Source organism: Petromyzon marinus, unplaced genomic scaffold, assembly GCF_048934315.1.
Source record: "Petromyzon marinus isolate PM22_M1 ecotype Great Lakes invasive population unplaced genomic scaffold, UKy_Petmar_22M1.pri1.0 PM_G_Scaffold_10, whole genome shotgun sequence".
Taxonomy (NCBI): domain Eukaryota; kingdom Metazoa; phylum Chordata; class Hyperoartia; order Petromyzontiformes; family Petromyzontidae; genus Petromyzon; species Petromyzon marinus.
This window is the reverse complement of record NW_027422651.1, coordinates 1900119-1915106: the sequence shown is the minus strand read 5'-3', so window position 1 is coordinate 1915106 and position 14988 is coordinate 1900119. Positions and strand designations below refer to the sequence as shown.

Here is a 14988-nt window from a genome sequence, read left to right as displayed (position 1 = left end):
ACTACAGCACTTAAACCACGTGGTGCACGGTCTTACAGCACAGCTCAACAACTACAGCACTTAAACCACGTGGTGCACGGTCTTACAGCACAGCTCAACAACTACAGCACTTAAACCACGTGGTGCACTGTCTTACAGCAAGCCTCAACAACTACAGCACTTAAACCACGTGGCACACGGTCTTACAGCAAGCCTCAACAACTACAGCACTTGAACCACGTGTCGCACGGTCTTACAGCACAGCTCAACAACTACAGCACTTAAACCACGTGGCACACGGTCTTACAGCAAGCCTCAACAACTACAGCACTTGAACCACGTGTCGCACGGTCTTACAGCACAGCTCAACAACTACAGCACTTAAACCACGTGGTGCACGGTCTTACAACACAGCTCAACAACTACAGCACTTAAACCACGTGGTGCACGGTCTTACAGCAAGCCTCAACAACTACAGCACTTAAACCACGTGGCGCACGGTCGCTGTACCCATCCCAACAACAACAGGGTGCCCCCTGCCTCCTAGCACACGATGGGGTTACATTCGGGGCGGCCACGCTCTCAATCAAGGGGACATGTCACGCTCAAACCTATCGGCAAACCAGGCAGAGCAGCGAGCGGCACGGCAGGACTGCGAAAGCCACCGGGGAATGCGACATCAAACGCGATGCTGTCTATGCAAGAACGTCTAATGGAGAGAATCAACGCGTCCATTCGTAGGAAAGGTACCAAAATAGATTGTGTTATGTAATTATAGATGTATACTACAGCTCGATTATAATAGAACGTTAGAGGTGGTGGTGGGGGGGTAGTTGTCTGTATCGGCTGCTTGTGTCTCGCCACCGATCTGATGATGATGATGAGGATCGTGGTGGTGGTGGCGGCGGCGGCGGTAACAATCCTCAATGTTTGCGAGCATCAATCGAGTAGTGACAGAGTTGCCGCCAACCTGCCGGAATGAGTTGCTTCGTCGCAACGAGTGAACAGCGCCGTTCGTCGGCGTGGGCGCACCGTTCCACGTGGTGTGTTGTGTTGTTGTGTTGAACCTACCGGCTCGCTGCTGCGCATGCGCGAAAACGCCGTTGCCCCTGGCAACGCGCAGGCGCGAGTTGTTGCCCCTGGCAACGCGCAGACGCCGTCACCGCCGCAGCCGCAGGTGGGGGACGCCATTGCTCATTCGAAATGCAATTTTTTTTACACGCGACGCTGAGGTAAATTCATCAAAGTGTCACGTCCTCTTCTCTCCCCCTCCACCCCAATGTTGTGCACTTACTGTTATAGGCTCGGTAGATTCTAAAATTATAGCGATTAAATAGGATTATTGTAGCGCGGCATGGGGGGGGGGGGGGTAGCGGCCCAGGCCCCAGCCTCGGCCGGCCGGGGAATCTAGGCGAGACGGAGGCTTTGCACGGGGACTAGGCCTCGTCACGGCAAATCTGCCAGGGAGTACCTTGTGCAATAAAGTCGATACATATATACTGCTACTAGCGGGGAAATATATAAAAAAACGTCTGAAAACTTAAAAAACAACAACATACAAATTAAAAGATAACGAATTAATTTAGAATAAAATTAAAACCAGAGCGCGCCAAGAATCGATTCTTTAAATCGCGCAAAGGAATCGAAGGTTGTAGATTCCTTTAGAATCGGCCTATTCCCGTTCACAAAACTTGCTTGCATGTCGCCAAGTATGCTTAAACATTTAGAACAGACACACACACTCACACATTTACCTTTCACATTTAAGATACATCACGTCAGCATGTACTGCTGTCATCATAGCAGGTACCACCACAGTATGTACTGCTCTCATCATAGCAGGTACCACCACAGTATGTACTGCTGTCTTCATAGCAGGTACCACCACAGTATGTACTGCTGTAATCATAGCAGGTACCACCACAATATGTACTGCTGTCTTCATAGCAGGTACCACCACAGTATGTACTGCTGTCATCATAGCAGGTGCCACCACAGTGTGTACTGCTGTAATTATAGCAGGTACCACCACCACAGTATGTACTGCTGTAATCATAGCAGGTACCACCACAGTATGTACTGCTGTAATCATAGCAGGTACCACCACAATATGTACTGCTGTCTTCATAGCAGGTACCACCACAGTATGTACTGCTGTCATCATAGCAGGTGCCACCACAGTGTGTACTGCTGTAATTATAGCAGGTACCACCACCACAGTATGTACTGCTGTAATCATAGCAGGTACCACCACCACAGTATGTAATTCTGTAATCATAGCAGGTACCACCACCACAGTATGTACTGCTCTCATCATAGCAGGTACCACCACCACAGTGTGTACAGCTGTAATCATAGCAGGTACCACCACCACAGTATGTACTTCTGTCATCATAGCAGGTACCACCACCACAGTATGTACTTCTGTAATCATAGCAGGTACCACCACCACAGTATGTAATTCTGTAATCATAGCAGGTACCACCACCACAGTATGTAATTCTGTAATCATAGCAGGTACCACCACCACAGTATGAACTGCTGTCATCATAGCAGGTACCACCACACAGTATGTACTGCTGTCATCATAGCAGGTACCACCACCACAGTATGTCATTCTGTAATCATAGCAGGTACCACCACAGTATGTACTTCTGTCATCATAGCAGGTACCACCACCACAGTATGTACTTCTGTAATCATAGCAGGTACCACCACCACAGTATGTAATTCTGTAATCATAGCAGGTACCACCACCACAGTATGTAATTCTGTAATCATAGCAGGTACCACCACCACAGTATGAACTGCTGTCATCATAGCAGGTACCACCACACAGTATGTACTGCTGTCATCATAGCAGGTACCACCACCACAGTATGTCATTCTGTAATCATAGCAGGTACCACCACAGTATGTACTGATGTCATCATAGCAGGTACCACCACAGTATGTACCGCTGTCATCATAGCAGGTACCACCACAGTATGTACTGCTGTCATCATAGCAGGTACCACCACAGTCAGTATGCACTGCTGTAATCATAGCAGGTACCACCACAGTATGTACTGTTATCATTGCAGGTACCACCACAGTATGTACTGCTGTCTTCATAGCAGGTACCACCACAGTATGTACAGCTGTCATCATAGCAGGTACCACCACCACAGTATGTACTTCTGTCATCATAGCAGGTACCACCACCACCACCACAGTATGTACTGTTGTCATCATAGCAGGTACCACCACAGTATGTACTGCTGTAATAGCAGGTACCACCACCACAGTATGTACTGTTGTCATCATAGCAGGTACCACCACAGTATGTACTGCTCTCATCATAGCAGGTACCACCACCACAGTATGTACTTCTGTCATCATAGCAGGTACCACCACCACAGTATGTACTGTTGTCATCATAGCAGGTACCACCACAGTATGTACTGCTGTCATAGCAGGTACCACCACCACAGTATGTACTGTTGTCATCATAGCAGGTACCACCACAGTATGTACTGCTCTCATCATAGCAGGTACCACCACCACAGTATGTACTTCTGTCATCATAGCAGGTACCACCACCACAGTATGTACTGCTGTAATCATAGCAGGTACCACCACAGTATGTACTGCTGTCATAGCAGGTACCACCACCACAGTATGTACAGCTGTCATCATAGCAGGTACCACCACCACAGCATGTACTGCTGTCATCATAGCAGGTACCACCACCACAGTATGTACTTCTGTCATCATAGCAGGTACCACCACCACAGTATGTACTGCTGTCATCATAGCAGGTACCACCACCACAGTATGTAATTCTGTAATCATAGCAGGTACCACCACACAGTATTTACTGCTCTCATCATAGCAGGTACCACCACACTCGGTATGTAATTCTGTCATCATAGCAGGTACCACCACCACAGTATGTACTGCTGTCATCATAGCAGGTACCACCACCACAGTATGTACTGCTGTAATCATAGCAGGTACCACCACAATATGCACTGCTGTAATCATAGCAGGTACCACCACAGCAGTATACACTGCTGTAATCATAGCAGGTACCACCACTGTCAGTATGCACTGCTGTAGTGATAGCAGGTACCACCTCAGTCGGTATGCACTGCTGTAGTGATAGTAGATACTGCTATCGAGTTGGTAGATACTACTATATAGAGTTAGAAGATACTAAAACAGTCAGTATATACCACTACAATCAGCCAATACTGCTACAGTCAGTACATACTACTACGGTGAGTAGCTACTGGAGTCAGTAGATACTACTATAGAGTGAGTAGATACTCGATTTAAAGCTTTCGTGACTGCAATGATTCATCTTCTTTGGTTCTTTCGGTAAAGTCACGTGACTTTACCGAAAGAACCAAAGAAGATGAGTAGATACTGTTGTAGAGTTAATAGTTACTACTATAGTCAGTGGATACTACTATAGAGTCAGCAGATACTACTATACAGTTAGTCGTTACTACTATAGAGTCGGTAGACACTACTGTAGGCCCAGTAAATACCACTACGGTCAGTAGTTACTGCTACAATCAGCAAATACTACTACACAGTCAGTGGCTACTACTGGCTCAGTAGATACTACTGTACAGTCAGTAGATACAACTACAGAGTCAATAGATACTACTTACTCTGTTGTATGTATGGTGTGTACGTATAGATACCTAGAGGAAGGGCCTTTGCTATTGATGCCCCCAGGGTCTGGAATGCTATTGCCAATAAACTGCAACTTGAATCACTACCTATGAGACCTTCACTCAAAACTGCTCTAGAGGAGTTGTACAACCCTAGCTGCCACTGCTATTCAGTGGCCTAAAATATGGCTCTAGATTTTGGTGTTATAATTTATTTACGTAGTTTATTGTTAAAAATTCGGACACAGTCCCTATGATCACTGTTACATTGCATTCATGGCTTTTATTTTGGTGATTTCGAAAAGTTTTTTTTGTTTTGGCCATGTTTTTGTTTATTGTAGTACGGAGTTAGACTGATGGCCTAAATCTTAGTTGTCTTGTGGTTGTTGTTGTTGTTATTTGACTTGCATCCCACTGGGATTTTTGCACACAGCGTTGGTGTACGGTGCTATTTCAGGAATATTTTGATATTTTTTTCCTGTATTTTCTGTTTGCACAGTCACATAATCACTTTAAGATGTTTTCTTGTTCTTATTTTTTGTTTGTTGCGGTTGCACCCGATTCAAGAGCCGAATGGCTCACAGGGCTATACCAAATAAATGAACTATGAACTAACTATACCTACGCGGGGGTAAATATATATTTTTTTGGGGGGGGGGGGGTGATCCACAATTTTCGGAAACCTTTAGATCAACTTTACCCCACACTTTCTATGACTTTTTGGACTTTTGCAAGCCTCTTATAATTTTGTTGGTGGTGACATGGACAAATGGCCCACCGGGCTTTCACAATACCTTAGTATCTGTGTGTGTATTTGGAAGGTTTTTAAGAGTAGTTCTAAACTATGTTTTGACCCGGGGCAACGCCGGGTACTTACCGCTAGTTTCTAATAAAAATGTAACGGTCAAGGTGCTTCCCTGCAACGACCTGCTCCTGCCACTGCTGGCGGAAGGGTCTCCAGTAGAGGGAGGGGGGGTTATAGAGATCCCTTCTCGCGGGGAACTTTGGCCTACTCCTCCGCTAACCGCGGTTGTGCTGATGCCGGGTGCGCAGAGGCGGCGCGTGGCGGTTTAAGACGTGCCCGTGCAGTTCCGTTGTTTCGACTGCCGCGTCGGGAAAACGAACCAGTTTACCCCTCGATACGAGCGGTGTGCTGATAATGAACCGTAGCATCGAATGTAAAGTAGAAGTGACGTTGAGCAAAACGACAATTAGTGCCCCACGTGGAGCTGATGTGTGTGTGTGTAGTCCCGTCGTCCTTCCCAGCACCTCCGAGGAGCACGGTTGGCAACGCACGGTGCGAAAGAAGCTGAACGTGCAAGGGTGCGCGGTGGGGAGGTGGTGGTGGTGGTGGTGGTGTTGGTGGTGTTGGTGGTGGTGGTGGTGTTGGTGGTGGTGTTGGTGGTGGTGGTGTTGGTGGTGGTGTTGGTGGTGGTGTTGGTGGTGGTGGTGTTGGTGGTGTTGGTGGTGGTGTTGGTGGTGTTGGTGGTGGTGTTGGTGGAGGTGGTGGTGGTGGTGGTGGAGGTGGTGGTGGTGGTGTTGGTGGTGTTGGTGGTGGTGGTGTGCGCGGTGTTGGTGGTGTTGGTGTTGGTGGTGGTGGTGTTGGTGGTGGTGTTGGTGGTGGTGGTGTTGGTGGTGGTGTTGTTGGTGGTGGTGTTTCGCATGAATTGCATCTGCCCTCAAAGCAGCTTTTTAATGAATGAAGCGCTGCTGCCTGCCTTGTGCAGCAGCATCTCCCCCCTCCAGCTAAGCTGCTCTTAATCCCTTTATCTGTGCCAAACAGCTGGCCACTGACTTCCCAAAGAGATAAATAAATAAGTACATAAATAAACTACGTTTAAATCAATAGCAAACTTACGGTTGTGTAATTTCAGCAGTGTGTGTATAAATATACATATCTGGCCGAATAGCATGGTAGATCGAGGATTCAGCGTACAATCAACAAACACGCTCAACACGTGACTCAATAACACTGCTCTGAAGATAAAATATACACATGATAAGCTACGTATCAGGCCATGGCACGTGTTCGTGTCATTGGTGTGTGCCGTTCCCCGACCATTCGGCCTTGAAGAAGGTTGGGGAGAAAAGTCTCAGCTCAGTTCCGTCATGAACCTGCTGGGTCTCTCACGATGGCGAGGCACCGTGAGGGGGTTGCCACTATAATGTAAGGGGCCAGAGGCTTCTTCTCCTTCGTAGGGCCGACGTTGGTGTAGATCAGGGGTCACTAAACTACGGCCTGCGGGCCGAATTCAGCCAGCGACGTCAGTCCGTCAGGCCCGCCGACGGTACTTGAATCTGGTTGATAAAACGTATTGGAACACGAGACGTTGTGATACAATTTAAATATTATGTTTAGAATACTGGGAGATCTTTACGCGTGCGGAGACCTCCTGACTGCTATGTTCCTCAAATGTACTGTTTTAAATTGTAAATTATTGTATCTAGATGTTCTTGTTTATTGTGACGTTTGCTTATTTCGCGCCATCCCAAGTGGTAGCTCCGCCTACGCTCTGACGTTGCCGTGGTTTCCATGGCAACGTCATGGCAACACGTTACCATGGTTTCCATTGCAACACACACAAACACGCATCTTTCCCGCCCCCAGATTTTCCGGCTGTCAACAAAGGTTCCGACGCTCCAGAAATATTTATTTATTATGCGGCCCACGCTCGTCATTCTTTCAGTTATCCGGCCCAGTGTTAAAAAAGTTTGGTGACCCCTGGTGTAGATCAACAAACTATAATTTTATACCGAGGTGGTCGAGCCGGGTAATTGGGTCAGGGAGCAGCGGAGTGGTGAATCATCGCTGTGATGACAACGATGCCTCCTCCTCCTTCTCCGTGTTTGTGAATCGGGGCACTCAGTTCCACGTTCCGTGGTTATTCTGTTCTGGGTGGTGACCGCAGTCGCCGCACACTGCCGGAGAGGTGACTTGAGGCCCGAGTAATCGACTTTAAAAAGATGTAGTCGATTACAATTTTTTGGCGATTAATCACCTTCATGGACTCATCGTCCCAGCTCTAAATTGTAATATGCAATCCACTGCTGGATGAAGGCCTCTCCTAAGCCGCCGTCATTTCTCGTGATCCTCCTGCGGTGTATAGCAATTAACATCTTTGCATCTCCACAGTATTTTACTTTGAGCTTCAACTCGGCAGACTCCCATGTTCCCGGGGGGAGTGGAGGGAGCCAAAAACACATCACGCGTAGAAATCCGCGCATTCCTAACCCTGGAAGAAAACAAAATCTGATGAGCAGATAGGAAGGACCATGGTCCCCTGCACCTGTGAATGCGTTTAGAGTATTTAGAGAAACGTGCGTTTAGAGTATTTGGCTGCTATACAACGCCACATGATAAGCCACTTCATTGAGCAATAATTTTTTTGGCCAGGTCGCTTCTGAAAAAGAGCTATACAGCTCAGTGGGCCTTGCCTGGTAAAATAAAAATTGTAGTAAAATGTCATACTAAAGTACAGTATATGGAATCCTGCCATGGTGTCATGGTTAGCACACCGGACCTGCAATCTAGAGGTCATTGGTGGCCCAGTGTTGGGTTCCAAGTGGGATTACCGCTTTGCGACGATACTACGATAGATCGCGCGATATAAGATCCGCAATCGTCATCGTGGATACAATTAAAATGGTTTAGTTTTCGTTCGGGATTAAAACTTCATGGCAGGATTGAGAAAAGGCTGTATTTTCCGTACACTCTTACTTGCGAGCTCATGTAGCTGTGGCGAACGTTCTAAAGCAGCGTTTGCGTATTAATGTAGTTCACCCGTGTCATCCTGAAAGGGGTTCAAATCCGCGAGTCCCCGAATGGGAAAAAAACCCCTTTGGTAGAAAGCCCAATAACCTGAGAGAGAGAGAGAGCCCCATATGAACCGAGAGAAACCCGAGAAAACCGAGGCGCAGATATAGTTAACTGTCATGGAGGCAAGGGCTCGTCTCATTGAATTTGTGTGGCAGAGCAATAGGCGAATGTGACTTAACCACTTGGTGAATGCGCCCAGAGTTCAACGATAAATCGTCTTGGATAGGTGTGATTTAATCTTGATTTGAAGCTTTCGTGACTGCAGGAATCCATACTCTTTGGTTCTTTCACATAGTGGGTACAAAATAAAATAAATGACGACGTTTCGGGCGCGACACAAGCGTCCGCCATCAGGTGAGAATGCTTTCTGTGAGAATGCTTTCTCACCTCATGGCGGACGCTTGTGAGAATGCTTTCTCAGAGAAAGCTTTCTCACCTCATCGCGGACGCTTGTGAGAATGCTTTCTCTGAGAATGCTTTCTCACCTGATGACAGACTCTTGTGAGAATGCTTTCTCAGAGAAAGCTTTCTCACCTCATGGCGGACGCTTGTGAGAATGCTTTCTCAGAGAATGCTTTCTCACCTGATGACGGACGCTTGTGTTGCGCCCGAAACGTCGTGATTTATTTTATTTTATACCTACCACGTGACTTTACGAAAAGAGCCGAAGAGTATCGGTGCGTATTCTTGGTTCTTTCGGTAAAGTCACCACCACGTAGAAGGGAAACAATAAAGTGATAAAAATATAAAACAATACAATTCTCACGACGTTTCGACCGCAACACAAACAATCATCATCAGGTGTAAAACCCACAGCAAGAAAATGTTCTTGTTGTTTTATATTTTTATTACTTTATTGTTTCCCTTCTACGTGGTGACTTTACCGAAAGTACCAAGAAGATTAATCCCTGCAGTCACGAAAGCTTTAATCGAAACACATTTACATTTACGCGATCTAACCCAAAAAACGCGCCAGTCACGTGGTCCCCCCGCTCGGATTAGTCCATTTTGTTCTCGGCGCGGGGGGGGTGGGATGGGATCCACGCCAGGGCCTCTACCGAGTCGCCTCTAGCGTGGTGGGGGGGGGGGGCGGTGGAGACGTTTGCCTCGTTTCTCCTTCACGACGTTTGAATTACAATAACAAATAATAATGTCTTACTGTCATTGTTATTAACGTCTCGCATCCGCCTCTGTCAGACCTCGGCGATGTCAACGGCGTCGGTGATGGGGTCCGGCTCTTCGTCGTCCGGCTCTTCGTCGTCCTGCTCTTCGGACGGAGCCTCGGGCTCATCTAGCGGGGCGGCCGGGAGAGGCTCGCCTCGAGGCGGCCGGCGCAAGCGGCCGGCGCAAGCGGCCATCCGTGACGGCCTCGTGAACTCGTACGAAGACAAGGTCAAAGACTTCTTGTGGTGGGTTGGGTTTGACGCGCGCGGGCGGCATGGCGGTTTGTCGACTGTTCATTCGCGTACGCGACAGAACCCCAATCTACTCGTGGATGAAGGCCTCCAAATTACGCGGTGTCGATACTCTTTGGTTCTGTTTACCTACGTGACTTTACCCAATAGAACCAAAGAGTATGGATCCTTGCAGTCACGAAAGCTTTAAATCTAGAATACGCAGTGTCGCTCCGTGCGAATTGCTTGTCCATACTTCACCACGCTGGTCAGTGCGTGTTTGGGAAGTACTTGGGGGGGGGTGGCTGGGCAGGACTGGTTCAAGTATCGCTTGCCACCGATGTAAGCCGTCGCCGGGATTCTATCCCAGGTACAGGGAGTAGCTACCCGTGGATTGAGTGGTTACGGCGCTCCGTGACCCCGTTTTTCCCCCCCCCCCCCCGAGTTTGATTCCAGGCAACGGCCTAAACCTCAGTGCCGAGAGAGAGAGAGAGATGCCCCGAACCGGTTCTGGAACTTGGCTTCTGTACAAAGCCGCAAATGAAGTAGCAGCAGCAGCAGTGCGCTGGAGGATGATCGAACAAACATCGTCGCCTTTTGATTTAAAGCTTTCGTGACTGCAGTAATTCATATTCTTAGTTCTTTCGGTAAAGTCAAGTTGAAGGGAAACAACAAAATAATAAAAAATATATAAAACAATAAAAATTATAACGACGTTTCGACCATAACACAAACGGTCGTCTTCAGGTGTGTTGGTTTGCATAAATGTATTTTTAAACGGTGCATTTATTTATTTATAAAAAACGTTAGCGCCACGCGCAGCGATTTGGCAGTTTATTTAGGACTAGTCCATCTATATTCTGAAAAGAGGAGGGGGGAGACGAATTTTTTTTTATGTATGCTGTCTGAAAGCCACTGTAAGCGTGAACAATCAATTAAGACCTGAAATGGTTTATCAAAACTTTCCAATGATTGCTAAAATAGAATCCATCTTATCGGTTGAAATTGTATCTGTGCTTGTATATGTGGATAGCCTCATGAACGAATCTCTCATGGTAGCCAGGTGGCTTACAAAGACTATACAATCCGCAAAGCTATCACTCAAACCATGAAGAAGGACCCTCTTGAGGAGCCTTTCAAAACCATCACTTTACCCTACATTACAGGGATCACAAAAAAGATCTCCAAAAAAAATTCGTCTCCCCCCTCCTCTTTTCAGAATATAGATGGACTAGTCCTAAATAAACTGCCAAATCGCTGCGCGTGGCGCTAACGTTTTTTTATAAATAAATAAATGCACCGTTTAAAAATACATTTATGCAAACCAACACCTGAAGACGACCGTTTGTGTTATGGTCGAAACGTCGTGAGAATTTTTATTGTTTTATATATTTTTTATTATTTTGTTGTTTCCCTTCAACGTGACTTTACCGAAAGAACTAAGAATATCGTCGTCTTTGTCAACTCGCTTGGTGTTTTTCTTCTCACACAGCTTAAAGGTCGTGATCTAAGCGTGGCTTCTCCCACTCCAGCGCTGTCCTCCAGATAGTCTCGTCCCTTCACCTGATGAAGGCCGCTTGTGTTGTGGCCGAAACGTCGTGATTTTTTGTTATTTTATTTTCACCTACGTGACTTTACCCAAAAGAACCAAAGAGTATAGACATCGTCGTGGACGGGCAGGCGGCAGGGTGCGAGTGTGGGGAGGCACTCGGCCACCAGTTGATCATTGGCATGGCTTTTGGTCATTTAAAGACCCTTGTACGAATATCGGTGAGACACTTTACTTAAAAAAAGTATTTACGTCATTGGTTTAATGCAGTATTGATTGCGCTTAGTTTGTGTTTGTGTTCGGTGGGTGAATGCCAATAACGACGTTTATTGTTTACGTTTATCCGGGGATGCTTAATTGAGTTTCAAGGATGTTTTAGATGTTTATGCAAACGGTACTAACATCGCAATTGGACTCGTTCCGTCACTCCAGTCTACTTCTACAGTGAAATTATTCGACAAATTTTGCAGAAGTTATGTTAGCCATTGTCCCGCGTTTGCTTTGTTTTTAAAAATAATTGTTGGCGCTTTACAGGGCAGACTGGACTTAGTTGTACTAAAAATGTATTATTTTTAACAGTTTTTTTTGGGTCCTATAATAACGACAACAAAGTATTCGTGTTTCCAAGGAACATTTTATCGGGGACATCTGAGCTCGGTAACGTTCTAATACACCATTACTATAATTGCCATAGCTGTGTAATTGCTTTAGTGGATGCTCTGTTAGTCCTAAAAGCTAAAGCTGATTGATGTCTCAGTGTGCTGAAGTTTCTATTTAAAGCTTTCGTGACTGCAAGGATTCATCTTCTTTGGTTCTTTCGGTAAAGTCACCACCACGTAGAATGAGAATAAAGTAATAAAATAACACAATAAAATTCTCACGACGTTTCGGCCATTCTACGTGGTGGTGACCTTACCGAAAGAACCAAAGAAGATGAATCCTTGCAGTCACGAAAGCTTTAAATCGAAATTTAACCGCCTCTGCGGGGAGGGATTTCACACAACCTTAAGCACCTGAAGACGGCCGCTTGCATTGTGGCCGAAACGTCGCGATAATTTTATTGTGTTGTTTTATTATTTTATTCTCATTCTACGTGGTGGTGACTTTTCCGAAAGAACTAAAGAAGATGTGCTGAAGTTGCCACAGCTATCTGTCTGTCCTCGAGAAGTCGTTCTTAACCTTAACTGCAACCTTGCACCAAATTGGTTCTCAATTGTATTTTTATGACGTGAATAAAACATCGACTTGATAAAGCAAAGTAGTTGTATCATTAGACCTCCTTTGGCAGTACCAAAATATAATAATAGGGTTTTTTCCCCTTTTTTCTGGCAACAAAACTGAAACCTTTTTACAAGGATTCATGTTACTGCATTAACCACAATACCTGCAGTCAAAATGCAAACAAAACACATACTATGATAATATATGATGCATTGCCCTTGAAACTGATTGGTCCACGCCAAGGGACGGCTTTCTTTTGAGCCTCGACCCAATTGGTGTTCGACCAGATGACGCCACGAGGCTTGCAGCTCAAAGACAATGCACTGTCAAAAGTAATGAGGGCTCGGGGTGAGCATCTACATCATTAGACCTCCTTTGCCAGTAACAAAATATAATAATAGGGGTTTTTCCCCTTTTTTCTGACAACAAAATTGAAACCTTTTTAACAAGGATTCATGTTACTGCATTAACCACAATACCTGCAGTCAAAATGCAATACAATAAACATACTATGTTTGCATTTTGACTGCAGGTATTGTGGTTAATTCAGACACATACTATGTTTGCATTTTGACTGCAGGTATTGTGGTTAATGCAGTAGACATGAATCCTCGTAAAAAAAGGTTTCAATTTTGTCGCCAGAAAAAAGGGGAAAAAACCCTATTATTATAAAGTAGTTGTAATTACGTGCCCGCGCTGACGTACGCGTTTCAACGATTTACCTTTAAAAACAATGTGGCCATGCCTCGCACCCCCAGAACGGTAATCTCGCACCCCCAGGAGGTGCCCGGGTTAAGAAGAACCACTGCCCTAGAGCATCTTCTGTGTGGAGTACTTTATTGGCAAATCGTAGCTATAGAATCCTTAATTGTCCGACTGCGTCAGCTGTCTTAGTCTGTTCGTAATGCTCTTCATCTGTTAAAGCCTAAGTGAGCGACAAGACTGCGTAGTATATATGATGCTGTGTAAACATCAAATATTTTTTTCGTATAAAAGAAGGATCTTGCATGAGGATGTTTGACCAAATCCATGCTGTAGGTTTTTTTTGGGTTAGATCGCGTAAATGTGAATGTTTTTTGATTTAAAGCTTCCGTGACTGCAGGGATTCATATTCTTGGTTCTTTCGGTAACGTCACCGCCACGTAGAAGGGAAACAATAAAATAATAAAAATATAAAACGACACAATTCTCACGACGTTTCGACTGCAACGCAAGCAACCTGATGATCGCTTGTGTTGCAGTCTGATTGCTTGTGTTGCTAACCTGATGATTGCTTGTGCCGTTGCATTTTCAGCCCCATCTGTTTCGACACAATGGAAGAGGCGTACATCACCAAGTGTGGCCACAGCTTCTGGTACGTGCTTCTGCTTGGCGGAGAATTGCTTACGTTCACTTGTTGGGGGGGCCGCACGCTCGAGGTTGAATTGTACGCGGCAGGCGGCAACGATCGCTTCAGTGGCCGTGCATGCACGTTGATGAATAAAGGATGTCGTGCGGTGCACCGCGTGGCACTGGATAGTTGTTCTTGCGAGGAAAGACACGGCATCGCGCAATGTTACATTACATTTAGGCGCCTCATGCATACTTGGTACGCTGTGCATGGTCCGTGTGGGATGCGGTAGTGTAGTGGTTAGCGGTAGTGTAGTGGTTACCGGTAGTGTAGTGGTTAGCGGTGGTGTAGTGGTTAGCGGTGGTGTAGTGGTTAGCGGTAGCGTAGTGGTTAGCGGTGGTGTAGTGGTTAGCGGTAGTGTAGTGGTTAGCAGTAGTGTGGTGGTTAGCGGTAGTGTAGTGGTTAGCGGTAGTGTAGTGGTTAGCGGTAGTGTAGTGGTTAGCGGTAGCGTAGTGGTTAGCGGTAGTGTAGTGGTTAGCGGTGGTGTAGTGGTTAGCGGTAGTGTAGTGGTTAGCGGCAGCGTAGTGGTTAGCGGTAGTGTAGTGGTTAGCGGTGGTGTAGTGGTTAGCGGTAGTGTAGTGGTTAGCGGCAGCGTAGTGGTTAGCGGTAGTGTAGTGGTTTGCGGGGGTGTAGTGGTTAGCGGTAGTGTAGTGGTTAGCGGTAGCGTAGTGGTTAGCGGTGGTGTAGTGGTTAGCGGCAGTGTAGTGGTTAGCGGCAGTGTAGTGGTTAGCGGCAGTGTGGTGGTTAGCGGCAGTGTGGTGGTTAGCGGTAGTGTAGTGGTTAGCGTACTGTGCTACGGACCTGGCGACCAGAGTTCGATTCGCGCTCGTGGCTAACACCCGTGACGAATATCTGAGCCGAGACCTGGGCCACCCACCCCATCGTGTACAACAGTACCGGCCTTCATAGGTCCTTGCTAACAACGCTTACCCCAACAGCCCTTGAAGGCTTAATCGGCGGTCTTTGAATTTGTA

General features: G+C 46.4%; 1 protein-coding gene across 1 annotated transcript in view; it reads left to right on the top strand.

Moving 5' to 3' along the window:
- Nucleotides 1-1147: 1147 nt before the first annotated feature.
- LOC142908625 (E3 ubiquitin-protein ligase COP1-like) overlaps nucleotides 1148-14988 on the top strand; it is a 50140-nt gene continuing 36299 nt past the window's right edge. Inside the window, exons 1-3 of the mRNA XM_076059393.1 lie at nucleotides 1148-1211; nucleotides 9658-9869; nucleotides 13919-13978. Of these exons, the coding sequence (XP_075915508.1) occupies nucleotides 9667-9869; nucleotides 13919-13978 (263 nt within the window). The 5' untranslated portion in view covers nucleotides 1148-1211; nucleotides 9658-9666. The remainder of the gene's footprint in view (nucleotides 1212-9657; nucleotides 9870-13918; nucleotides 13979-14988) is intronic.